Source organism: Meriones unguiculatus, chromosome 15 (genome assembly GCF_030254825.1).
Source record: "Meriones unguiculatus strain TT.TT164.6M chromosome 15, Bangor_MerUng_6.1, whole genome shotgun sequence".
NCBI classification, from domain to species: Eukaryota; Metazoa; Chordata; class Mammalia; order Rodentia; family Muridae; genus Meriones; species Meriones unguiculatus.
Window position 1 is genome coordinate 46,319,188 of NC_083362.1, and position 26,318 is coordinate 46,345,505.

Here is a 26,318-nt window from a genome sequence, read left to right on the forward strand (position 1 = left end):
TGAACTGACAGACTAAGATCAGAAAGGAGAGGAGAACCTCCCCTATTAGTGGACTTGGGGAGTGGCATGCAAGCAGAGGGAGGAGGGAGGGTGGGATTGGGAGGGGAGGAGGGAGGGGCTTATGGGGGGATGCAGAATGAATAAAGTGTAATTGATGAAAAAAAATAAAAATAAGAAAATCCAAAAAAAAGAGATGCTGTCATTGATTGTAAGACATCTTAACACAAGAGACCTTCATTCTTGCCAGGGATTAAAAGGCAAGGGTGGTCCGACGCAAGAAAAAAAATGAAGTAGAAAACCAGAGTTATAGAAAATAGACTTCCTCATTTCTCACTGTTCCAAAGTAAGGGATGCTGATGAGAGTTCAGTTGTGTGGGAAAGACTTCAGCAGCATCACCCAGATTCCTGCTACACTTAAAATGCAGCCGAATGGCTGCTCAAGGTTAGAGAGCTGGTCAAAGAAAGGGCAGCATTGTTTTCTTATGCCTGAGCAGGAACATCAGCTGAGTGAGGAGAGAGAGAGAAAGACGAAGAGTCTCTGCCTTGGGACCCCTTCCTTGAAAGGTTATAGCTGGAACCATGGGAGCTTCATTGACTACATGTTACCCTCCACAAAGACATGTTCACATCATTCATCTGTGAGCTCAGACAGCTGTGTTCTGTAGATGGTGCCCACATTCGCCTCTTCTCACTCTATATACACAAGCGTTTCCTCCTGCGGTCCCGGGTCTTGATGGGACCAGTGTCACACTTGTTCAGTAGTCGCCCTGGAGCAGGCTTGCCTGGCTTATGAAAGCCTGTTGTTACATTTTCAGGGGGGTCTTCTGATTGTCTTTAAACTTATCCACAGCTGAATTAAGCTAGAGGCACATAAAACGCCTTGGTTTGTATACAAACCAAGGTAGGTATTTGTACAATGAAAACTGGAGAAGAAAATGCATGTGAAGGTCTGCCTCCCAGAGAAAGCCAGTGTTAAACAGACCGGCAGGTTCTATAGCCTAGACTGCCTGCCACAGCAAAGACAACTGCCGTGTGGCAGTCAGTGAAGCCAGCACAGCCACGTTGCCACGCAACGCTAAAATGTCTGTCCTTTCCTTTGAACCACAGACATAGTATTTGGCCTTCATTATAGGAGCATTAGCGGTGTTTGGGGGGAATGTTTATTTGGGAACGCTAGAATCATACTCAAGTCAGCCAGCTGAGTGTAAAGTGACAATAGGCTGCACTGACGGTCCCAGCTCCAATTGCAGCTTCCTGGCTTAGGGGTTTTGCACAGAGCAAATAATTCGCTAATCTTCCCCACTGTTTTCACTGTGTGATATCGAACGCGCATGATTTAGATGTGTCACTAGCCCAGCAACATGAAATAGACACCCACTTTTAAAACATAGAGGTTGTAACACTTGGTACCTCAGAAATCCTTTAATCTAAATGGGAAAGAGCGTGGAGGTTCTTCTCCAGAGACTGCGGAGGGATCCACACACATTCAGTCATTCTGTAAGATACGAGCCGTTGTCACCCTAATCTTAAAGATGAAGAAAAGTTGAATAAACCACGAGGTAACAGGATAACTGGGCTACTGGAAGGAACAAGGAAAGCAGGCGCAAGAATGGCTCCTGATCATTTCGCTTCTCAAATCACGCTTCCTGTTTCATAGGTGGAGAACGTGGATCTACAGAGAAGAGACTTAAGTAATAGCTGCTACTAGACTTTCTTTCTTTTTTTTTTTTTTAAGCAAAAATACATGCAACTGAGTTCAAGAAATCAACCCTCTTCCTCCGGGGGCAAGTGTCCTTCTGTAGTTATTTTCAGAGAGCTCGGTCTATAAGCTCTGTGCTGCTGGCTAGCGAGCAAGGCGAGAAGGCCGAAGGTCTGATGCACTGATGGCATGCCTTTGTCTCTCAGGAACGGCTTGCCAAGTGTCACGGCACGCAGTGTGGATTCTGCAGCCCGGGGATGGTGATGTCTATTTACACGCTGCTCAGGAACCACCCAGAGCCCACGCCTGGTCAGATCATGGAGGCTCTTGGAGGTGAGGCTTGGGGGGTGGGGGGAGATGCCGAGGAGGGAACTAAAGATGGATGCCCCAGCCCTTTGGAAAGACACTGAGGCAGACAGACAGACACCATCTCTGTTCTGCAGCCCTAGGCTGGTGGCTGAAGTGATACAGGCTCCATCACTTTTCCTTAAAGGTATTTTAATGCCTGTGGCTAATGGGAGTACACCCTTTTCCAAATGTGGAAATGGGGGTAAAGCGGGACAACAGGAGATTGTCATTTGTTTTTTTAATTAGTCTAAATCATTCGCTAACTAAAATCAATTACTAACTAAAATCTATTACTAACTAAAATCATTACTCACTAAAATCAATCACACAAAGAGGATACATTTCCAGATACTGTACATCTTTTTGCGCTGGCTGTTCAGGAGCCTGAGAAACAATAAGTTATCATAAGCAAACAGTGAGCAATTCAATTCCTACCAAAAAAAAAAAAGCAGCAAATTTAAGCGTAACAATTCTGGCTTTGTATCTAAAAGAGGTATGTGAGCAAATGTAGTTTCTATCATAAGGCTTCCCAGTATTGGGGTGTGAGATCTAAGGTATGAACACTATGCGGCAACTAATAAATATTAAAGGAAAGCCCCTGGTCCCTCCCATAAACAGACACAAACAGAAGCTCAATTATGATGAAAAGGTGAGAAAGAAAACTAGGCCAGAGTTCAACTTAAATGTTTTTGGAATGGGCATGTAAGCGTTCCTTGCTGTTTTCTCTCAACAGCTCCGCCATTCAAAATTTTCAATTTCTGCTTAAACTGCTTTGGCCACTAGTTTCCGGTGTAACTTTAACCAAGTCTGAACGGACCAAGTAACTAGTAATCTTGTTTTTCACTGAAGTAACGAGCGCCTGAAGAAGTCTCGAGAGCTTTGAGAATCAGAGATCTTGAATTTGGCATTTTGGTTGGCTTGGTCACCCGGGTACAGGCAGTCTGGCAGAGGTAGAGGCAGACACAAAGCTTGAGGCACATAGCCTAATTCTGGGTAGATGGCTTGAAGAGGGTATTTGATGAAAATTTTTCTGGTAATTTTTTTTACATACCTAAAGACACACATATGCACCCTGTTGGTTGTATGTTATTACATGCCAATTTTTCTTCTTTCCTATTTTCTATTCTGTGAAAGTTTCATATGTTTACACAATTTGTATTGATCCTACCCACCCACCACCTCCTCCTTTCAACTCCCCTGATGCCCTCACCCCTTCACCTTCCTAACTTTATGTCCTCTCTTTATTGTTGTGAATAGCTACCCCCCCCCAGTATAATTAGTACCAGGTGTGTACAGGTGCGGGGCATTCACTGAGGCAGAAGCAGCATGCCAGTAGCTATGTTCTCCTTGGGGCTCTTTGTGGTGTTGTAGACTTAGGACTGATTATGCAAATTATTAAGCTCATGGCTCATGCTGGATTTTGTTGGTGGCGGTGGCTTTTCCAGACAGGGTTTCTCTGTGTTGCCTTGGCAGTCCTGGACTCACTTTGCTGACCAGGCTGGCCTCGAACTCACAAAGCTCCACCCATCTCTGCCTCCCTGATGGCTGGGATTACAGGTGTGCGCCACTGCAACCGACCTAATGCTGAAAGTACTAAGCATAGAGGTGCAGTCTATGTCTGTCAGACCTTAAGACCTGATTCCTTACCAACCAGGTAATTTGTGCCGATGCACTGGATATCGACCGATCATAGAGAGTGGGAGGACCTTCTGTCAGGTGAGTTAAAATGCTGTAGGTTACTATTCTGTTGACTTACTGTGTGAAGGAACTTTGACCTAAGGTAACGTATTTCACTCACTATCTTTAAAACAACTCCGCATCACCCTTTCTAGCCACTGGAGCTCGCCAGATGCCCACTGTGTGTATTTCTTCTTCCACAATCTCTGCTGGTGAGCCCCTCCGTTACCCTACAGCACTGAGGAATGAGACTGTCCTCTCCTGGCAAACCTAGTGGCCTGTGGCTCCTCAGGAAGGGATGGGGTCTCATGAGTGCCTGCCCCGCCACAGTGCTGTGCTGAAGCACTCTGTTCTGTGCAGGTAGCCACTCCGAGTTCATGAGTCTAATAGCACACTGCTGTCTTTTTGTAAGGAAACCTTTAGTGTGTCTTGTTTATTTCTTTGAGGCTGATACTTTCTTGAGAATTATAAAATTTATTCTGCCGCTCCAGTAAATGAATACTCTACTGAAGAAAATCAAGCGTGGAAATAATAAAAGCAGCCAGAACTGAGGCTGAGGACAGAGAGTCTTAAGTGCAAGACATGCTGGGATACAGAGGAAGTTCAAGAGCAGCCCTGGCCACTTAATGGGACCCTGTCTCAAGTCAGAGAGCAGACTGGGATGTACCCAGAGAGAGAGCGCTTAACTAGAATATACAAGTCCCACGATTCAACTCCCAGTAGAGGAAAGAGCGAGCCAGGGAGGAAAGAAAGGCAGGTAATATATCCAACACTTAATATATCCAATAGGCATGCATACTGAAGAAACAAGACTGAAGAGAACTGAGGGAAAGGAAAGGACAAATAACATATCAGAGAAAGGGGACTTTGAGCTATACTATAGAAGAAACTATTGCTATAGAATAAATTAATTGCTGAAAAAAGAACAGCAGAAAAGCTACAAAGAAGAGAATTAGTTGAAATAGAAAAATGTTACTAAAATTACTAAAAATGAAAAGGAAGAAAGAGAGAAGTTGGTGTGACTGGGGTTTTAAAGCGAAAAGAGAAGGGTACTTACTGTTTGGGGCTGATAGCTGACGCACAGACATTGCTCCTGAGTAACATGCTGAGCAGAGAAATTCACAGGCAAGTTCTCAGCACCTGCCTGTGAGAAAGCTATGCGGCGGGGGGTGGGGGTGGGGGGGGGTGGGGGGGTGGGGGGGTGGGGGGGGTGGGGGGGTGGGGGTGAAGGCATGAGTTCCCACAGTATCCCATGCAGAAGAGAATGTTGACAATGGCCAGTGTGGCAGAGTGGGGACAGGGAGACAGCTTTCAAGACGGAGCTTGCCAGAGATAACCAGCCCTAACCACCAAGAAGCAAATACTGCAGCAAGCCAGTCCCAAGTCACTTTCAAAGCTAAGGACAGAGGAACCACAGAGGACAGAGAAAGTTGGAAAGCCTGATTAGCACATAGAGATGCAGTCTTGAATAACAGGGTTTTCAGGATCCACTTTTCAAGATAAGAATTATTTGTATATCATTTTTTGTTCACCAAAATTAATACAGAGTATACGATTTCATTTCAAATATTATAAGTTTTTGAGGAATGAGGGTATAGCTTAGCTGATAGAGCGCTTGCCCAGCATGCATCAACCTTAGCAGCCCAGAAACCAGGCACTAGAGTGCATGCTTGCAACACAAGCATTCTAGTAATACAGGCCGGAAGATCAGAAGTCCAAGGTCATGTGTGGCTACACAGCCAGTTCCGGGTCATTCCGAGGTACTTGAGACTTTGTCTAAAAAAAAAAAAGGTTCAGGAAGCTTTACAAATTATCGGTTAGTTTGTTTTAATTCCTAAAATACTATTTATGGTAAATAATAATAATAGTGACCAGTGTTTTGCTGTACACGCACGTGTGTGTGTGTGTGTGTGTGTGTGTGTGTGTGTGTGTGTATTTATATATATAAAACCTACAGAGACAGCACCTTCCTCTCATTGTCCAGCCTAACACTATAGGTCTTCTTTGTAGATAATGTAGACAAAAATACACAGATCTAGTTCCTTTACTGTGCACAGTTCACAGTATCTGAATCCTTAATTAATTCCGTGGAAATGGTCCTGGAGTTTAAAATAACTGGCTCTCTCTTTCACACCAGCTCTGTGTGTCAGACACTGTGGAACTTTCTCATCATCAGGGGTTATAAAACTGTTTGAGACAGGCTTTATTATCCCGATTAACAAGCCAGCCAGGCTAGTACATGCAGAACCAGGAACTGGGCTCTTAATTTTAAATATGACACTCATGGTCTCCGAACTGCCACACAGCCTTTGGCATCGTTTATATCTTGACAAGAGAGGATGAGAATACTACATGAAGCTGGGCACTGTGGTACCTACCATCTGTAATCCCAGCACTCGGGAGGGGACGGCATGAGCGTTGCCTTGACTTCCATCCAAGACCAGTCTAGGTTATTAAGTAAGTTACTTCCAGGTCAACCAGCGATAGAGTATGAGACCTTCTCTCACTAAAGCATTAGAAAAAAATAGAAAAGGAAGGAGAGGAACAGGGGAGAAAGGAAGAGGAAGAGAAAGTGGGGGAGGAGGAAGAGGAACCGATATTTGCCACGACTGACAAATTCAGGCCCAAAAGGTTACCCGACATGAAGTGTCCAGAGAATTATAATTTAAATGATTAATGATTTGATTCCTCCAAACAATTCATGGTGATTTCAGTAATATACAGATAAACTCGAAGTTTTACTTCATTTTTATTTTTCATATGGAAAACTTTAAAGGCATTTTGTCTTCCCAAGACATTGCTAAAGACTCACGACCTTTTGCTGTGGAGATAAACGCTGGCTGCTTGGGTTGACCACCACAGCTTTTCCTCTGTGCTTCTCGCCTCCATGGGGAGCCCCTGTGGCCAACCCCATGGATTCTGATCCCTCATGTCTTCTCTTGAGCCCAGTGCAAGCCCCACTGTGAGCACAGCTGCACACTCCCTTTATTTTTCTGTAATTGGTGAATGGTAGGATAGCGTGTTACCTAACTTCCCATACTTAGGTAGAGGTTTAAGCCTTTTTAGTATTCTTTGTGGTACTAAGGATGTACCCAAAGGTCATACACATGTCAGCTTACCCATTGAGCTACACACACCCGGCCACTCTTTTGTTTTTGTTTGTTTGTTTTGATTTATTCGGGGTTTTGGGTTTTTTGTTTTTTTTTTTTTTTTTTTTTTTTTTTGAGCCAGGGGTTTATATAGCCCAGGCTAGCCTCAAACTTGCTTTGTATCTAAGGATGGCCTTGAACTCCTAAATCCTCCTGACTCCGCTTCCCACGTGCTGGGACTAGAAGCCTGTGCCTGCGGTTTCGGGGTCTTGTTACTTATGTTTTACTGGGAATTGGAGAATAAGTGACAAGATGAGACACCTATGCTCCGGGGACCTCCCTCCATTCAGCCGAGAATCTTCAGATCAGCTTCTCACGCTCCTGGGGATCTCACAGACATGGCGGCTCCGGCAGCACGTTGAAAGAACTGACCGAGACACTGACTTAAGCTGCATTCCTTCCCAAGGGGTCTACTGTTTGCCAGATGAAGGGGTCTGGAAAATGCTGCATGGATCCAGATGAGAGGCCTTTTGGGAGCAGAGAGGAAAAGGTAAGTGGCTGGTTTTCCTACTTCAACTGGAGAAATGGTTAAAAATCCGAATGTATGTATTCTTGTCAGTCACTAGAAGGCAAAAATAAGTGAAGTGCGTGTCATCGAAAGCCCGTTTGAGAGTGCAGTGCACCGTAGAGGGTAAAGCCACGGCCGCAGCCACAGCATCCCAGCAGGGAGGGGCACGCTGCGCTCGGCCAGCTCCAATTTTATTCCGTCTGAGCCCCGGCCCGTAGGATGGTGTCGGTCATGTTCAGGGTAGACCTCTCCATCCCGGCTGACCCAGGCTAGACTCTCCCTCACAAACAGGCCTAGAGGTTGGGCTCCTAGAGGATTCCAGGGCCTTTGGAGTGGACAATAGGAATTAACCAAGCGTGGCACCTCTGTGCGCGTAAAAAGCAGCACCCACAGTAATACAGGGACGCAGTGTGGGAGTCTGATGCTCAGGGCTGGGAGGGAGAATTCTATGCGACGGGGCCCTGGGACCCCGGCACCTCACTCTCTATCGGCGTGCCAGGAGGACCGCCACACCTGAATATTGCTGTATGTCGCTCAGTAACGCTGGAGCCCCATTTGTGTTGTGTTGTGTTTTGTTGAGATGAGTTCCAAACTGTATGATGAAGACGAGTTCCAGCCCCTGGATCCATCGCAGGAGCCTATATTTCCTCCTGAACTGATCGTAAGTCGTTTCATAAGGCAGTGTGACACGTGCCTTTTTTATCACAGCGTAGGACCACTGAGCTCTAGCTATTAAAAGGTGGTCGTGGGACCACCCTGAGGACGTCATTTCCAGGGACTTGCTCGGTTCTTTTAATAAATCATCAAATCAGAGATGGTGAAAGAGCGGTGCTGCCAGATCTGAGGGTCCCTTTGGCTGAATGCCAGCAGCTAAAGATCCTGAGGTCGTGAATCACTAAAGGTCACACAGGTACTCATGGGCATCTTAGAAGCAATCTATAAAACAGTGAAGTGACAATAAAATGATACTTAGGACAATGGGACTGAACTGTTCTTACAGTTAACCACTGGTTCAGTCTGGTAAAGAAAACGGAGAAAGGAAAATAATGTCACGTTATGGTGTGCCTGGACTCCTGTCCCATGACTGCGCCCTGCAGAAAGCACAATGGGAGAGAGAGACCGTGCCTGGCTGCTCAGAACCCAGTGCCATGTGTCCCTCAGAGTGTGGGAACTTGGACACCTTGGTATGAGTCAGTGTTTTAAAGTTGTAGACCTAAATATAGATATATGTATATTACATAGAGACGCGCAGGGTTGTAGGAAAAAAATCACCTTCCGTTATACACACACAGTATGCACAGACACACAATACACACATAGACACACAGCCACACACAGTACACACAACACCCACACACAAGCAAATAACAAGTGAGTTTTAGATGTTTAAGGGAATAGTGTTCAGTAACAATTTCCCCCGTAGCCAGAGTTCATCTGAGCCCAAAGGTGAGTCTCTGAGTCCGTTAGCAGAATCTCCAGTCCAGTGCTTACTGCTTTACCGAAGAGCCAGGAGGTAGGAAACAAATTTACCTACAGTTTTCACCAGAACTGGAGGGGCAGGGGGAATACCCTCAGCTTCTCTCTACTTCACCTGTAGCAATGTTGCCATTCATAGAAAGCATGACACAAACGCCGGGACATGTGCAGGTGTGGATTTAGGAAAGTCGTCAGGGCCGTGCAGTGAGTCCCCTGGGAATGCAGTCTTCCTCGGCAAATTCTAATCCTCCAGCGGTGGGGCAGAGCTACAGCCAAGGCCCTTCCGCTAGCCCGTGTGCCTCTTCAGACGCTTCACAAATACAAACAGAGTGTCCCTCTGGAGATACCCAGCAGGATGAGATCTCATGGCTTTGGTAGTTTCCCTCCACCCTTTCCCGATCCCTACAAGTTAGGTCTCCTGAGAAAGCTCAGATGGCCCAGCAGACCCCGTGGATGAAAGCACAGTGGCTTTGCTTCTCTGCAGAGAATGGCAGAAGACCCAAACAAGAGGAGGCTGACATTCCAAGGGGAGAGGACCACCTGGATCATGCCTGTCACCTTGCAGGACCTCTTAGAGCTGAAAGCCAGCTACCCCAAAGCCCCCCTGGTCATGGGGAACACGGCAGTGGGTAGGTGCTGTGCTTAGATCGTGTAAGCTGAGCATCTGTGCTCCTCTTCAAATTCTTCGTTTCTACTAGTGAGACTTCGGATCCTTTACCGTGATTTATTTTTCTCTTTGCAAACAAGTTCTATACATCGTCATTTTTATCTGTCTCACAGTTAAACCATTGCTCTCGCTTTCTAATTACTCCCTGTTTTTCTCCATAAAGGACCCAGCATTAGATTTAAAGATGAATTCCATCCAGTTTTTATATCCCCACTTGGGCTTCCAGAACTGTATTTTGTGAACACCACAGACAAAGGTAAGCATCTCGTGTCTCCAATAAAGCATTAGCCTTGGCTCAGTGGGAAGCTAACAGAAATCAGTGGCACATCACATAACACCTGACTTCATTTATCCATCCCAAGCAGCTCACTGAGCACCTACTGTACATTCTCTATAAGCATCTTCAGGACGTCTCTCTCAGCTGTGTCACCGAGCGTCTCATTGTCATCAAAGCTGTAAGAGCAAGAAGATGCCAAAGAGTCAAAGATTTCAGCCAAGCACAGAAAAATTGGTAGAATAAACCCTTAAGATATTTTCTTTCTTGAGGCTCATCACACACACATTGCACACACACATTACACACACACACACACACCCCCGCACACACACACAATATCCTGGCCACAAAATTTAAAATACAACTATAAGCAACTTTATTTTTTTCTTTCATTCTTTTCACAAGTTGCCCATTGTGTTCACATGTCCTGTCTCCTTGGTCTTCATGACATCCCAAGGAGACAGACCTATGTCATAACTTGGAGTCTCCAATCTTCCTGTGGAAGATTCAGAATCAAAGGATAATTTCCCCAGCCTCCCAAGTCAAGGGTAGAATCCTCTCTTTTCTTTTTTTATCATGTACAAACAAGGCTGAGTCCTCCCACCACAATAGCCAAACAATACATTTGATCAGATAATTAATAGGTGATATTAATTATTAGGGTATTGTCTTGCTATCCCTTTAACAGTCTTAGGTCAGTTGGCCCATTCATTTTTTTTTTTTCTTAATTGTTGGAATACCTATCTCAATGGCTATAGATTAGGGAAAGATGAGTAGGGGCGACTATTCAGGCATGTGGGAGAGGGGAGGTCACCGGATAGGGAGCAGTGATGCTGTAGAGACGAGGAGGCGGGGCCTGAAGAACAATTACATCTGCGGCTCTGACTTGTTTTCATTTCGATCCCTCCTCGGAGCAGCAAGCACTGTTTCCCTAATCACCCCTCCTTGAAACTTTAACACCGTAGACAAAAAGCCACAGTTTTTTACGTGCAGTCTGTTAACTGGTATAGTGAGATTCTTTTAGTCGCTCCCTTGTGGGTTCTATTGGCCCTGGTAGGACAGCACTGCCAAAGCCACGCCCTGTTAGCACACCTGCGAGCAAAGCTAACCTGCAAGCAGCTGGCCCACTCTGGGGATTTTGGGGGGAGGGGCTGTGGGAAGAGATGGTTGTGGAAGAAGAGCAAATGGACAGTGGAAACTTTGCAAACCAATTTTCTAGTTTAATGGTCCTCAAAAAGGGTTTTGAAGTCCTGATGGACTGCCACACATTTTAATCTAGGATCCACGAGGCTGAAGAAACAGAAGGACCATAGCTTTAAGGCCTGCCAGGGCTCAGTAGTGTAGCAAAACTCTCTCTCTTAAAAAAATGGGGGGAGTGGAAAGGGAGGGATTTAGAATTTCCATAATTGACCATTTACTCAGGGAAAGCAAATGGAGTATTGAATTTCAATTGCCTGTAGTTAATACGTACTAAAATCCAAGGCAAACATGACTGTCTGTGAGTGAGAAAAAGAGTTTGGTACTTAATATTTGAGAATTGTATAGGTTTTTCATCACCGTGACAAAGTACTTAGAGAACTGGGTTTAAGGCCAGCCTGGTCTACAGAGCTAATCTAAGATAGCCAGAGCTGACAGAGAAACCTTGTCTCAAAAAACTGAATGGGGAGTGGGAGGGGGGCATAGGAAATTAAAAGAGGGAAAGATTTATGTTGGATCGTGGTTTCAGACAGTTCATTCCATCATGGCAGGCTGGGCGTGGCTGAGCAGGGCAGCTACGTCCTGGCACTTAAGGAGCAGACAAAGAAAGGATTCCTGCACTAGGTGCCTCTCCTTTTGCATTAGTTACTTGTCTCATCGCCGTGACAGAATACCCGACGGGGAAGCAAACTTCCGGGAGGGAGGCTTACCTCAGACCTCTGTTCAATGACATAACGTGTGACGGGACTGTCATGAGAACAGGTGCTGGACGGAGCCGGTCACACAGCGTCCCCAGTTGGGAAGCCGAAAGGGCCAAACGCTCGGTTCTCTTTGCATGCTTCAGCGTTAAAGCCACGCTCTTCCCTCCCCCATCCGGGCCCCCACAGCATACGGCAACATGGCCTGCACTGACAGAGGTGTCCCCGTTAGTTAATCTCCTCCAGAAACACCCTCAGATACACACAGAGGTGCCCTTGACCAGTCTTCTGGGGTTTTCTCCACCCAGCGGAGGAAATCGTCAGAGGCGTCCCTCATTGCCGTTGGCGGTTGTCATCCTAACTAAATAAACGGGGAGGAGGTCTATTAAGAAGCCCGTTTCCGTGCACCCCGGCATGGAAACTCACTGTGCACTCATGTGCGATTCTCTTGCTTTCAGGGACAACAATAGGCGCAGGGTACAGCCTGGCACAGCTGAACAATGCCTTGGGTTTTCTGGTTTCGGAGCACCCAAAGGAGAAGACCAAGACCTATCGCGCCCTCCTGAAGCACCTGAGGACACTTGCGGGGCCCCAGATTAGGAATATGGCTGTATGTCCTCTACTGTCCTAAACAATAAGCCACAGGATAGTGTGTGTGTGTGTGTGTGTGTGTGTGTGTGTGTGTGTGTGTGTGTGTGTAAAATGATATAACAGATTATGGTATACAGTCAGGAACAGCACAAATTCTTGCCCCAGGCACCTGTGTGTTCGAGGATCCCAGGGAAGCCACCAAAACGCCTTAAACTGTGCCCACTCGAGTTTAAAAACTAAAAACCAACTAAATGTGGCTGTGTCTAGGGTCCCTTCCAGCTTTGGCTGTCTGTGAAGCATGTCTTATGTAGGGTGTAGCTATCAAGATTCCTGCCTTCCCAGATGCTCTGGCTTCCATTTCTGATGTGTGTGTCCCACACACACATCCTTGAACCCCCAGTTGTCTAGATAACCGACTGGGCTTTTCCTGTTACTTATGACTTTAGGGTAATTGGCTTAAACCACTCCCCACTGATGTCTTGCATGATGGGCAAGGCGTCAGGATGTGGGGGCCAGGCGGAAACCCTTTTCTCCTCGTGGTCTGCAGCCCACCGCTGGTCCACACATCTGCCTCACACTCCCACCTCTTTATTTTGTGTTCATTTTCTGAATGATGACGCTCCTCTTGGCGAACTTGTTCCCATAAGCCCCCTAAAGATCCCTGTTCAAGCCTGCCCTAAACAGACTCTAATGAAGGTTTGAGGCCACAGAGAAGCATTGGGTTTCTCTGGCACATGGGGGCCTTCCTGAATGTCAATGCACGGTACCCAGGGTCTGCTTACCGGCACTTCAAGCCCTCCACCTTCCTCATGTAGAACTGACTCCCTTCTCTCTCTGTGCCATGCCCTCGCTTTTCCCCCTAACCTGCTGACATCACTCCCCAGCCTCCATTCGCTTCTTCCTTGCATAGGCATGCATGTCAAGGAATGCTCCTGAGCAAGCACAGACCCAGGTTAGGACCATTTCTCTGACAGCTGTTTGTCCCCAGTGCACACAGGTGCCTTTTCAGCCTGCAGCATTGAGATAGGTCAAAGTTGAGCACAGTGTGATACCTGGATTGTTTAGCTGCTCCCAAATGCTCTCAGACCTTTCTGGGGAGCAGAAAGAAAAGTTTAAGACCTACACGATATCTCTGTGTCCATGATGCCTCGCTTGCCAGATAACTGAGTGAAACTTTTTGATGTCTCCTTTTTATTAGACTTTAGGAGGGCATGTGGTGAGCCGGCCTAATATTTCCGACCTCAACCCCATTTTAGCAGCTGGAAACGCTACCATCAATGTGATATCTAAAGGTAAGAGGCCAAGCGTTGGGCATTTCATTTTATACTATCTCTATTGCAAAAGCCCCTGCTGTCTGCTATGAACGAGGGACTCAAGGACAGCTTCCTGAGCCCCAAACATCACTCGAAACCTGAGGCAGAAGCCTCCATCATCTCCCTTCTTCCAGCCTGTCTGGGTTAATAGATTGGACTTAATGTCTCTGATACTTTTCTTAAATATTTGACCCATTTATGGGCATTCCGAATTATAGTGTCAAAGAAATCCAAGAAAAGGACCAGGGCTGGTGGGATGACTGAGTGGACTAAGCACTTGTTGCCAAATCTGGCAACCTGATTTTGCCCCCCAGTACCCACACGGTTGGAGGAGAGAAAGGAGTCCTGTATGTGCTGTCCTCTGACCTCCACATGAGCACCATGGCATATGTGCATACAACCAATATATCAGTAAATGCAACAGACAGAGAGAAGAATAAGAGGTTTCTCTGGGGCTTATGACATTTTTGTCATAAGTTTATGACATATTTCTTTCTCTGGTTTTGAAAAGAAGGCAGTTTTTATATATTATTCATTACTTTTTCTTTTTTTTTTTTTCAAATGTGAGCGTTGTAGAAGAAAACTAATCTAAACTTAGGGGAATAAGAGCAAATTGATGTTATTCAGAGTGCTACTAATGTAAAATCTCTCCCCTTCCATTACAATTATATTTTTAAAACAGGAGATTCAAATGATTACAACTAAGAAAAGGGGCACGTGGTTATAATTTGAATCGAGGAAAAGAAGATAGGGCTGAGTAGGAAGGAAGCTCAGTATAAAGAGCCTGGTGGATGAGCTCACGAGTTCAATCTCCAGAACCAACACAGGGGGAAGGCCAGGCATCGTGGGTCTCTTGTAATCCCAGAAGCCGGAGAGGGAGAGCGAGCCAGTCAGCCTCCCTACCTGTCATGTCCAAGTCTGAAAAGAAGCCAAGACAGAACCTGAGGAACAGCATCCGAGGCTGCTATCTGGCTGTCACAGCTGTATGTACACATACTCACACAGACGTGTGCACCCACGTGAACACACACACACACACGTGCGCGCGCGCGCGCTCACTCCACGGTCACTTTTCTCATTTGTAAAATGTTGTACATTGTAGCAGGTTGTGTCCTAATAAAACCTAGGCTCTGGCTCCCCGCCCACACCAGTTCATTCCAGTAACCGCCATAGGTACTTGTTCTGTAGCCACCTCCCCACCCCCACCCCCCACGTTTGTTAGGCGTCTTGACCCAGATCCTTTTCTCTGTCAGAAGGAGAACGGCAAATCCCTTTAAACGGCCCTTTCCTCGAGGGGTTGCCTGAGGCCAACTTGAGACCAGAAGAGGTTGTGCTGTCTGTGTCCATTCCTTACTCTGCCCAGGTGAGGCTCCTGTACCTATAGCTTAGCTGCGCCTGAGAGAGCTTGGGACCCCTCACAGTGAGGGGCAGATTCCCCCAATGACCATCTGAGTTGCTCCCCCAAAGGGGCCACGTTGTGACTTTGGGGCGGGGGTGGGGGCGTGCCTAAAGCGGCACTGGCCTTGCAAAAACAGGACCTTCTGTGTGAATGTGCATCTTTGCCAAGAGTATGCAAGTGTATCAGCCTCAGAGGTCTCCAATGAACTGAACATTTCCTATGAAGTTACTTGCCAATCACCAATAGTTATGAACTAGGCAGTTTAAATGGCGTCATTATCTACCCTGTCCCTACCACCCTACAGCACAGCGCTGAGCCTGGGAGACGCTACAAGAGTTTATTTAAGAGGTCTCGGCTTCTTTCCTCCAAGCTCCCTAAGCAGGAAGGCTTGAAGTAGGAAACAAAACTCAGTCACCAAGGACCAAGGACTGGAAATGAGAAGGGGTGCCTCTGGGCTGGAAGTCAGTGCAGTGGAGCTGAGGGAGGGGGGGCAGGGATGGACGGTTGGGGGCAGGGACAAACAACATGACACAGACAACATCGGGGACCCAACATAGCCTGTGATAGGCTCCAGATCTGTGGAAAGGAGGACACCTTTCCAAGTGGGAAAACTATGAAGGGGGTGGCCAGACCAGACCAGCCACAGACAGAATAGAGACTTGGTGGGAGGCTGGGGCCTAGCATGGAGCAGGTCAGGAGTAATGGCTGCCTTAGCAGATGGACACCTTTGAACATTTACAGCAGGGAAGTTTACGTGGAAAAGTGTTTAATGTGCAGTGGCCCAGCACAATGACAGGATAGCCTGGCTGTGGAGCACTAAAGGTCACACATATACAAACACACACACATCATCATCTTCTTCTTCTTCTTCTTCATCGTCGTCATCGGAGGAGTTGCTGTGTGGTGTGCACTAACCATTCTGGCTGTTTCCATCTCTAGTGGCACTTTGTGTCTGGACTCCGGCTGGCCCAACGTCAGGAAAATGCCGCTGCCATTGTCAATGCTGGCATGAGCGTGGAGTTTGAGGAAGGCACAAACACGATCAAGGAGCTCCAGATGTTCTTCGGAAATGTTGCCTCCACGGTGGTCTCGGCAAGCCAAACCTGCAAGCAGCTCGCTGGGCGGTAGGTCACAGCCCTCCGCACACCGTGTACAGATAAACATATAGATATGTGTGTGCGCGAAAAAGCGTATATATGCACACACATATCCATATGGATTTTTGGAGACAAGGTTTCTCTGTGTAGCCTTGGTTATCCTAGAACTCGTTCTATAAACCAGGCTGACCTCAAACTCAGAGATCCACCTGTCTCCGCCTCCCAAGTGCTGGGATCAAAGGTATGCGCCACCATCACCTGGCAACATTTATGGTTTTTTTTTAATTTTATTTTATAAATATTACATATATGCATCTGGAAGTTTTAAGCTCTGAAGAAAAATTTAAGAAAACCACTCAAAAGCCCATTCCTTCAAAGTACATAGCCTTCTATTATTAAAGGTCTTTACAATTCTTGCAGAATTACATAGTTTAAGTGGATATTATTTGTTACGCAATTGACCTGAAAAGTAAGCAAATATCCCCAATATTGAACAAGATGAACTAGTGTCTTTAAGCTACATCAAGAAGATGGAAACTTTGGACTGCCAAATAGCTTTGCTCTAGGTACCCTCATCATTGTTAGCTTCTAGAATTTTTTTTTTTTTAAAGAAAAATTTCCAACGAGTGCTTTTGCAGTAATTTTATTTACCTATATATGCTCATTCCCAGTAGGTGGAATTTAATATGGTTTTCCTTGGATACTGAATTAAACCCCCACTTCTAAGACAACCATGGAAACTTTCCACTTGTGAACCAGTTCCGTCCTTACCTGTTGTTCGCTGTGTATGTGTACCAGGCTCCAGTCCGAGGACATATAGCAGAACTCCAAATTTCAGAAAGCTTTGATTTTTAGCAGGGTCGGGTTTTATTTAACATAAGTAAACCCATACTATTAGTTTATGAAGTTTAAAAAATAATAATAAAGGAAGACTTGGAAAGAAACACATGGCAACCATTAAATCAGATGCTGAAGAAAACCAAGGGACCTGGTGTGGTAAGAGTGAGGACATGCTAGAGGCCACGCTTAGCTATGTGAGAGCCTATCTCAAAATAACAAAGGAAGGAAGGAAGGGAGGGAGGGAGGGAGGGAGGGAGGGAGGAAGGAAGGAAGGAAGGAAGGAAGGAAGGAAGGAAGGAAGGAAGGAAGGAAGCTAAGGGCAGTGGGGCCGGTGGCACACGCCTGTAATCCCAGCACTTGGGGAGGCAGAGGCAGGCAGATCTCTGTGAGTTCAAGGCCAGCCTTGTTTACAGAGCAAGTCCAGGACAGACAAGGCTACACAGTGAAACCCTGTCTGGTGGAGGGGGGGGAGGGGAGAAAGGAAAAAGAAAGCTAATGGCAGATCTTAAAGATATTCTGTTTGGACTTGAAAGATACCTACAGTTGCAAGCCATCTTTCCTTGCCCCAGTAGTTTGGTGTCTGCCTTCTTATTGTAACAAACTGTCTGCTACTGTAACAAAATGCTGCTGGAGACCGAGTAATTTACAAAGGGAACAGTTTTATTTTGGTCTGTGAGTGGAAAGGCTGAAGTCCAAGAGCATAGCACTGGCAAGGCTCTCCTGCTGCTTCAGTTCTCGGTAGAAAGTGGAAAGGGCATTTTCAGAAGACAGGACAAATAGACAACTTTGCTCAGGAGCAGCCTGAGCTCAGGGTTTCCAGCCAGCCCTGGTGAGGTCACGCATTCCTTTGAAAGACTAGATCACCGTATCTTCCAGCAGCTCTTCGGCACTGCACCACAGTCATCAAATTTCAACCTGAGTTTAGGAGAGGACAAACCTCAGGAGCGGCAAAGGCGGTTCGATGACGTGTTTATCTTCTGTCCCGCCAGGGAATGGGACGACCAGATGCTGAATGACTTGTGCCAGTGGGTCCTGGAGGAGATCCGCATCCCACCAGCAGCCAAGGGCGGCATGGTGGAGTACCGGCGCACCCTCATCATCAGCTTGCTCTTTAAGTTCTACCTCAAAGTGAGGCGATGGCTGAATAAAATGGCAAGTAGCTTCTCTACGCCCCTGGGTGCCTGGGTCTGAACACGAGGCACATGCCCTGCCACTGAGATTAGTATCGTTAGTGAGCTCGGGCTGGGGCCTGGGCAGCCATGCCGCTCCATCTGCCGGATAAATGCCGAAGTGCCCCATAAATAATATAAATGATGAATAATATTGCTACCAGTGATAAAAAGGCATCAGTAAGCAAATTGCATCTTTTCCTCTTTAAAAAAGATCTTCTTGTTGAAATAAGGAAAAGATATTTTTTTAATACTTAGAAATAGATCCAAAAGAGTGGGGAAATCACATGCAATCCTATCACTCATATTCAACCGTTATCGATAATTTAGTGTATGTCCTTCAAAACCCTTCCTAATAAGTGTGTGTGTGTGTGTGTGTGCGTGCGTGCGTGTGTGTGTGCGTGCGTGTGTGTGTGTGTGTGTGTGTGTGTGTTGTAAAACTGCTTAGTACAGCTTGGTTATTTCACTTTTTTAACTTTTTTTTTTTTTTTTGCAATACTATGGCATAATAGTTATTTGGCATGTCCACAGGAGGATGTACAATTTTCTAATTTGTTATTTTTAGGCATACCTGTACTGCTGGGTCAGTGGTAAAATTTTTCCAACTGCTTCCTTTTTAGACATACAAATTGTTTCCATATTTCTATTATCTTCGTATCACCTAGCTTCCTTTAAAACTATGTCCACAGGAGTTGCTTAGAGTTTACCTCACACATATGTTTTGTTCCTTGATACCTGTTGTCCTTCCTGGTTCCTAAGAGAGTGATGGAGCTGTGTGTTGCCTGACAGGGAATGTTCTGGGTTCCTGCCAGGTGTGGCCCCTGTGAGTCAAATGTGTTTCTAGGTATTGGGAGCTGACATTTAGGGTTAGAAATGAGCTAGAAAGACATGGCTAGGGTGATCCACAGTGAGGAGTAAAGCAGGGTGTGCCACCAGGATCTGCTAAGTCCCCTGGGAACGGAAGCAGAGAAGGAGGAGAGACCACAGCTGGTAGTCTGCTACGGAGCTGGGGATGAGACTAGGGAATTAGGTTTGGAGGAAAGAAGTGAGAGTGAATCTCCCAGGATCACCTGCTTCCCTAGCAAACCTGTGGACTGTAGCTGTGAGAATTGGAGGCTGCTTCTCTGATTGCTGTCCCCGAACTCTTTGGGGTTGTTTGTTTGTTTGTTTGTTTGTTTGTTTTGTCAGTGTCCATAATATAGTTCCACAAAATAACTTCTCATGATTGCAGAATTTTGTATCCAAATTTACCGTGATTTCCCTGTTGTTTCACATTTAGTTTAATTCTGTTTTCCTCACCATCACCAAGATACACTTTCTTCAGTCATTCAAAAGGAGCCCTTGTAATGCTTCCTGAGGCTAGCCTTCCTTCTCTGAGTGCCTAAATGATGCGGTAGTTTCTCTACCTGCTTAGGGAACTTGAAATCCTAGGCTCTCTTAGCAAAGCTGAAGTCAAAGATCTTAAACACTAGATTGGATGGTTCTGTTTCTTTCTACTTTCTTTTTTTCTTTGTGTATTTGTGGTTCAGGGAGGGGTCTTGGGAAGGGGGTCACAGTACAGCTTTCTGTAGTCAGTTCTCTCCTTCCACTGTGTAAGTTCCAGGGACTGAACTCAGATTATCAGGTTTGACGGCAAATACCTTTACCTGCTGAACCATCTCATGAGCCTGGATAATTCTGTCTCTACACTTGTTTCTGAAGTCAGTAGCTCATCTTATAAAATTCAATGCAAAGTCATTATTTTTCAGGATCCACAGAAGTTTCCCGACATCCCAGCAAACTTCGTGAGTGCTCTAGATGACTTCCCCATAGTAACGCCCCAAGGAATTCAGATGTTCCAGGTGGGTGGGGCTTTTTATAAGTTTATGCAGTCAGACGTTTGTTATATACATGCGCCTCTCTTTTCAATGACTTTACTATGAGCAAGTAGATAGTCTTATAAAAGCCAGCCAAGGTCAAGTGTGCTCACATGTACACAATTTGCATGCTTTACTCAAGGCTGCTTGAGGAACTAGACACTGAATCTCCCTTCTCTGCTTTTCTCAGGTTTGTTACCTAAAATTTCCTCTTTACTTTGTAATTTTGACCTTCCTTAAAAGCCTACATTAAATGCCTTTCCAAGTGCTTCCTTGTTTTGCAACAGTGGCCCCAAATCCTCTAGAAATTGTGGGCATTTTCATTGCCTTTTATCAGTTGTGTAAATTATGCTTTACAGCAAGCTGAAGTAAAACATATATCATTTTGATGTGTTCTGATTCCTCAGTTAGACCGAAGAATCCTTGCAGACATTAATGATGACTTCTTTGCGGAAGAGTATTGCAAGCAGAGTACATCTCTTGCCATATGCTCGGGAGATATTTACTAGTCTCCATTTGCAGACTTGGCTGCCCAGGAGCCTATAGTAACTCTTGACTGTACATAAGCCAAACACAGCAGACCCAGACTTCAGGTCTAGTGTCAAATACCTTGTCTTTGTTTCCTAACAGTGTGTGGATCCCAGCCAACCCCAGCAAGATCCGGTTGGGCACCCAATCATGCATCAGTCAGCCATTAAGCATGCCACGGGGGAAGCCATATATGTTGACGACATGCCTCCCATTGACCAAGAACTCTTCCTTGCTGTAGTCACCAGTACCAGGGCCCACGCAAGGATCACGTAAGGAAATGCACAGTGACCCCATCTGCTACCAAAGTATGTTCACTATTTCATTTTCAACCCGAGAGCTTATTGCATAGTTAGTCCAATTTAGAATAGTCACCTCTTCTGGGTGAGAACTGGCCATTTTTAAAGCACAGTTAGAAATGAATCTACAGAAATGGCCTAAACTTGGAACACCTAATATTCTTCAGCATAGACTCTTACTCGTGACTTAGTTATGATGCTGTCTGAGAAATCATTTGTACTGCACTGTGAGCTTTCCTCTGCAGCCTTAACACCTGCCATCACGTTTCTCCTCCCAGATCACTCGACGTGTCGGAAGCCCTGGCGTGTCCAGGGGTAGTCGATGTGATTACAGCCGAGGATGTTCCAGGAGACAACAACTACAGTGGAGAGATTTTCTTTGCACAGATCGAGGTGTGTGGTTTGTTATTCTAGCACTCCACTCCAGCGTCAAAATCATCGTTGGCTGTGGCCGCCACATCCTCAGATTCATGTCCACGTCATCAATATTGCTAGAACCCAGGGGCTGCCTCATTCACTCTTCCATCCCCTCTGAGACGGTGACTCACTTTGAGATTCTGACGAAAAGCCTTATGTCCCCATAAGGAAGGCCTCTAACCACTGGGAAAGTCACCCAAGCCATGTAAAGCATGAGTTCTGTACACCCTTTGATTGGTCCCACTGAAGCCACTGTTTGAAATTGGTTTTGCATGGGTAGAAAATGGTCTTCCTAACCTAGGTGCAGTGGCACATGTCTTTGATCCCAGAACTCAGGAGGCAGAGGTAAGTGGATCCCTAAGTTCAAGGCCAGCCTGGTCTACAGAGCGAGTTCCAAGACAGCCAGGGCTACACAAAGAAATTCTGTCTTGAAAGACCAAAGAAAAGAAAAAAGAGAGTCGTCTTTCTTTTGCTCACCAAAGCATCAGTAGCTGAAATAGGAATATAGGGGCATTAATTCCTTTTGGAAGGTTCTGTTTTGTTGCAAAACAGGATGTCATAGTATCCCAGGCTGGCCTTGAACTCACGATGTACCAGTGTGCACCACACATTTGGTTTGTGTGGTGCTGAAGATCTAATCCAGGGCTTCCTGCCTGCTAGGCAAGCGCTGTACCAACCGAGCCCGGTCCCCAGCCCCTGGGTCAGTCTTAACTAACAACACGTGGCTTTTCTGCAGGTCATTTGTGTGGGTCAGATCGTCTGCACCGTGGCGGCCAATACCTATGCCCATGCAAAAGAAGCAGCTAAACGCGTGAAGATTACTTATGAAGACATAGACCCAAAAATTATCACCATAGAGGTAGATCCCTGTCCATCTTCTGGAATGATGGGGGGAAGGCGACATACTTTGAACGGAATTCAACCGGAGGGTCATGGAATAAGATCATTTGGGCTTTGACTATATTTTAGCCATCATTACCTGTGGCTTTAGAGTTCAGTCTCTAAGGATCTAGCTGCACCTCAGATCAGAATCCTGGGACTCTCCTGTCTGAATCCCCTCTTCCTGCCAGCACTTCTGCAGGGGACTGTAAAAGTGAAGTTGCCTATCCCCACTTCTCCCATGGCCTCTGACCATGGCCTAGCTTGAGAACACAGAAAATTAACACCAGGAAAAAGAAAATGGCCTCCAACCCACAGGCAGTGAGTGGGACAATCTAGAACATGGTGAAATTCATGGAAGTTGCAGCACTCACCAGGTCCTGGTTGTCTCTCTCTCTCTCTCTCTCTCGCTCTCGCTCTCTGCCAATTCTCTGATTACACACAAGCTCTGGAGTCAGACCTCTTGAGTTCTGCCTTTTACAGCCTCCAAACAGCAACGCAGACTTCAGCAAGTTAATTAAACTCCTCACACCTCAGTTCATTCTTGTATAAAATGGAAACTTTTAGGTACCTACACCAGAAGTTTATTGGGAAATTTAAAGGTGGGAATCCAAGGAAATGTTGAGAATAGCACCCATGATGGGGAATACTTTCGGTGGACTTAGCCGCCATTTTGGTTTTGCTATTATTACTGAAGGCGAGGAGATGTTATACTGTGGTTTGTATCGTTGATGTCTACAGAAGAGCTAGCCCCATAGCAGATGCTCAGTCATTTGGACGATGGAGACATGGGAAGGCAGAAGGACAGATGGAGGCTTAAGTAGGGCGCAGCTTTGAACATCCTTGGATTTGCCCCTGTTCTTCCTAACCGTTGCCAGTTTATCTTTACCTATTAATTACACTTTAAATGTCCCTTCAGCCTGTTCCTCTTTTCATCCTCACTTTCCAGTCCCATCCTCAACAACTTCTTGTCACAACAGCCATGTTGTTAGGAGGTTCCTGTAGGTTCCTTCCAGTTCAGCCCATTTACCATTAACTCTCTGACCCTCATTGCCCTCTTAGACAGTGTCAAACAAACAAGAATCCCATTGTCTTATTTTGGTTTGGTTTTCCACTGCAGCAAGCCCTGGAACACGGTTCTTTTCTTTCTCCTGAGAAAAAAATCGAACAAGGAAATGTAGACGATGCCTTCAAACACGTGGATCAAGTCATTGAAGGTACGTACAGCCGTCAACAGCCAGAAAGAGGAGGCTGTTCTCCTGGCTTGAGAACACTGAAATGCTCTCCCATGAGGTCCTTGTTACATAGGACACAAAACGCACACTAACTTCCTAACCTGATGAACTTTACATATGTACAAAGCTGTGTAAATACTACATGCACCAAAATATGGAGTATTTCCAGTGCCCAGAAATCCTACATACAAACTAAATAGTATGTTTAAAAGGTGCTATGCTGGCATAGGGATTATTTTGAAATGAAGACAATTGCAAAAAAATAGACAGGAAAAAGCTCCCTTTTCTCTATCTAAATGAGTGGTGTAAGTTTCCCTCTGCTGAGATCCTTCTCTCTCTCCCTCCCTCTCTCTCTCCCTCCCTCTCTCTCTCTCTCCTCTCTCTCTCTCTCTCTCTCTCTCTCTCTCTCTCTCTCTCTCTCTCTCTCTCTCACCAGGAAGAGCAGAACAAGAGCCAGGGCCAGACTCGGCATCCCAGGCGGGAAGGACCTCACTGCCTGTGTGAGTCTGAGCACTAGCATAAACCTTCTCTGCCATTAGTTTTCTTTCTTCACATATTTTACCACATCTGTACACTCAAAACTCTTTTCATGTTTACATACTTCTCCAAACATCCGTTTTCATTGGTTAGGATGGCAAATAAGCCTGCGGACCTGGCTACCTCTTGAGATTTTTGTTATCATTTCTGTGAGCGCCTCACTCTTGTCCCTCTACGTGCACAGGAATAAAACTCTTGTGGGGGGAAAGTCAACAAAACATATGTTTAATTTCAAGTTAGACTCAGCATGTGCATTCTGGAAGTGAGCTGGGGGAAGAGAGCTTTCTTTAACAGGAAAATATTTCAAGTTGATTTTTTTACTTAGCATTTAAAACACTGATTTTTGTTATGTTTTTTGTACCTGTCTCACTGTCCTTTGCTTATGTTCTTATTCATCAATCATCACTGTTCTTCCTCCATCCTTCGCTCTTCTCTGCCTTCCTACCTCCCTGCAAATAGTCCCCTTTTCTGTCGTGTGTGTGTGTGTGTGTGTGTGTGTGTGTTGTTGTTAAATCTAAATTCTGCCTATGAGAGATCACATGCTCTACTGTGTATCTCTTCAGGGGAGCCTTAGAGGACTCTCCCTCCACTGTCCTGACACACTTTTAAATAATCTTTGGCTTGTGACAGTACAGTTGACTTACTTTAGCACAGCGGACTCTCGGGTAGTTATAAAGCACTGTCTTCTATTAGTTACACTGAGGACAGATACCTGATGTGGTGCACAGCCTGAGCAAGCCGGAGAGCCTGCAGCAGCGCCTCACAGGAAGGAGAGCAGGATAGAGCACAGCCTCAGCTCCCCCGCCTTCTTTCTCTCTTTGATTTTGGTGGTGTTGTTTTGTTTGTTTGTTTTGGCTTTGGGTGTGTGTGTGTTTGTGTTTGGGTGTGTTCATTTTTTTGTTTTGTTTTGAGACAGGATATTTCTATGTATCTCTAGCTGTTCCAGAACTCCCTATATAACCAGGCAGGCCCCAAACTCACAGAGACCTGCCTGCCTCTGCCTCCTGAGTGCTGGGATGAAAGGTATTCGTCACTACCTGGCCACCTCGGGTGTTTTAAACTTACATGTTCATCGACAAGTTAATCTACCATTCTGTGCCCCATTGATTGTTAATGTTACCTGACTCAGGCGTGTGGCATTATCCCACCTGTTAGTGACACCTGACTCAGGTGGTACAAAAGTATATTGTTTTAGCTCACCCATTTTTGCAGCTGAGAACATCATGTTTAACAACTTGGACAAATTCATCTACGAGGCTGATGGTTCAACCTGGATATGTAGCCAGACTCGTCTCAAGTTCAGCACATAATAGATCTAACCTCCTCACTAAACAGATGGGGAGACAAAGGCCAAGGAAGACAAAATGACCCAGGGCCACTCAACCAACTGGGCACAGGCAGCATTTGCAAAGGTCTTTTAACCAAATGATATGAAGCCCCGCTCCACAGGCTCATGAAAATCACTCATTTTTTTTTTCTTCCTTCTTCACTTTTTTTTTTACGTGCATGGATGTTTGCCTGCATGTATGTCTGAGCAGCATGTGTGGGCCTGGTGATCATGAGACCAGAAGAGGGAATGGGATTCACTAGAGTTAGAAATGGATGTGAGCCACCATGTGGGTCCTGGGAATCAAACCATGGACGTCTGGAAGAGCAGTCAGAACTCTGAACCACTGAGCCATCGCTCCAGTCATAATGCAAATCACCGTTTACAATAAAACATCCAAGGAGGGCAGGCACACGCACCAAAACCTGCCTAAACATTGTCCTTGTGTGTCTGCTTTGCAGGTGAGATCCACGTGGAAGGCCAGGAACATTTTTACATGGAGACACAAAGTATCCTGGCTATCCCACAAACCGAAGACAAAGAGATGGTGTTACACTTGGGGACACAGTTTCCAACCCGTGTGCAGGTAACTCTAGAAGACCTTATGATAAGATCCCCATGAATCGGGAGTGATCGAGGTCACCTCTGCTGTCCCTGGCGGGAGAGCCGTTAACTCAGACCACAAAGGACAAGATCACCATTACCATCTACCACCAACATCTGGTTACAGTCAGTGGTTTCCCAGCAGTGGGAATGCCCCTAGGCACTGGGCACACACAGGCTGCTGCAGTCTGGAATCCGGGCAGCACCAAAACCGCCTGGGAAGAGGATGTGAGTGGACCATTTCTCCATACAGAATATGTAAATGACTGGTAAACCTAACATGTCCATCATCATCAGTCACCGGGGAAACCCAAATCAAAACCATCCACTAGGATGGCTATAATTGAAAAAAAAAAAAAAAAAGACAAGTATTGTTAAGATTGAAGAGAAATTGGAACCTCTGTAAACTGGCATCAGCTATGGCACAGTTTGGCAGTCTCTCGGGATGCTGAAAAAAGAGTTCCCATGAAACCCAGCAGTCCCATGATTAAGTATTCAGCCAAGAGAAATGAGAGCATGCCTGTGAGGACTT

At 45.8% G+C, this 26,318-nt stretch overlaps 1 protein-coding gene across 3 annotated transcripts in view; it reads left to right on the forward strand.

Annotated features, from left to right (window-relative positions):
- The window catches only part of LOC110559605 (aldehyde oxidase 4), a 50,531-nt gene that overhangs the window by 10,685 nt on the left and 13,528 nt on the right, over positions 1-26,318 (forward strand). For 2 of the 3 annotated variants that reach the window (XM_060368396.1, XM_021655106.2), the window contains exons 5-21: positions 1,906-2,032; positions 3,702-3,763; positions 7,280-7,363; positions 7,962-8,042; positions 9,342-9,486; positions 9,688-9,780; positions 12,155-12,306; positions 13,486-13,579; positions 14,854-14,963; positions 15,939-16,123; positions 17,926-18,088; positions 19,854-19,946; positions 20,592-20,761; positions 21,067-21,181; positions 21,942-22,064; positions 23,205-23,301; positions 25,645-25,769. In XM_060368396.1, the coding sequence (XP_060224379.1) occupies positions 1,906-2,032; positions 3,702-3,763; positions 7,280-7,363; positions 7,962-8,042; positions 9,342-9,486; positions 9,688-9,780; positions 12,155-12,306; positions 13,486-13,579; positions 14,854-14,963; positions 15,939-16,123; positions 17,926-18,088; positions 19,854-19,946; positions 20,592-20,761; positions 21,067-21,181; positions 21,942-22,064; positions 23,205-23,301; positions 25,645-25,769 (2,019 nt within the window). Of the gene's footprint in view, positions 1-1,905; positions 2,033-3,701; positions 3,764-7,279; positions 7,375-7,961; positions 8,043-9,341; positions 9,487-9,687; positions 9,781-12,154; positions 12,307-13,485; positions 13,580-14,853; positions 14,964-15,938; positions 16,124-17,925; positions 18,089-19,853; positions 19,947-20,591; positions 20,762-21,066; positions 21,182-21,941; positions 22,065-23,204; positions 23,302-25,644; positions 25,770-26,318 lie in introns of all 3 variants that reach the window. The other variant, XM_021655105.2, reaches the window with a different exon arrangement.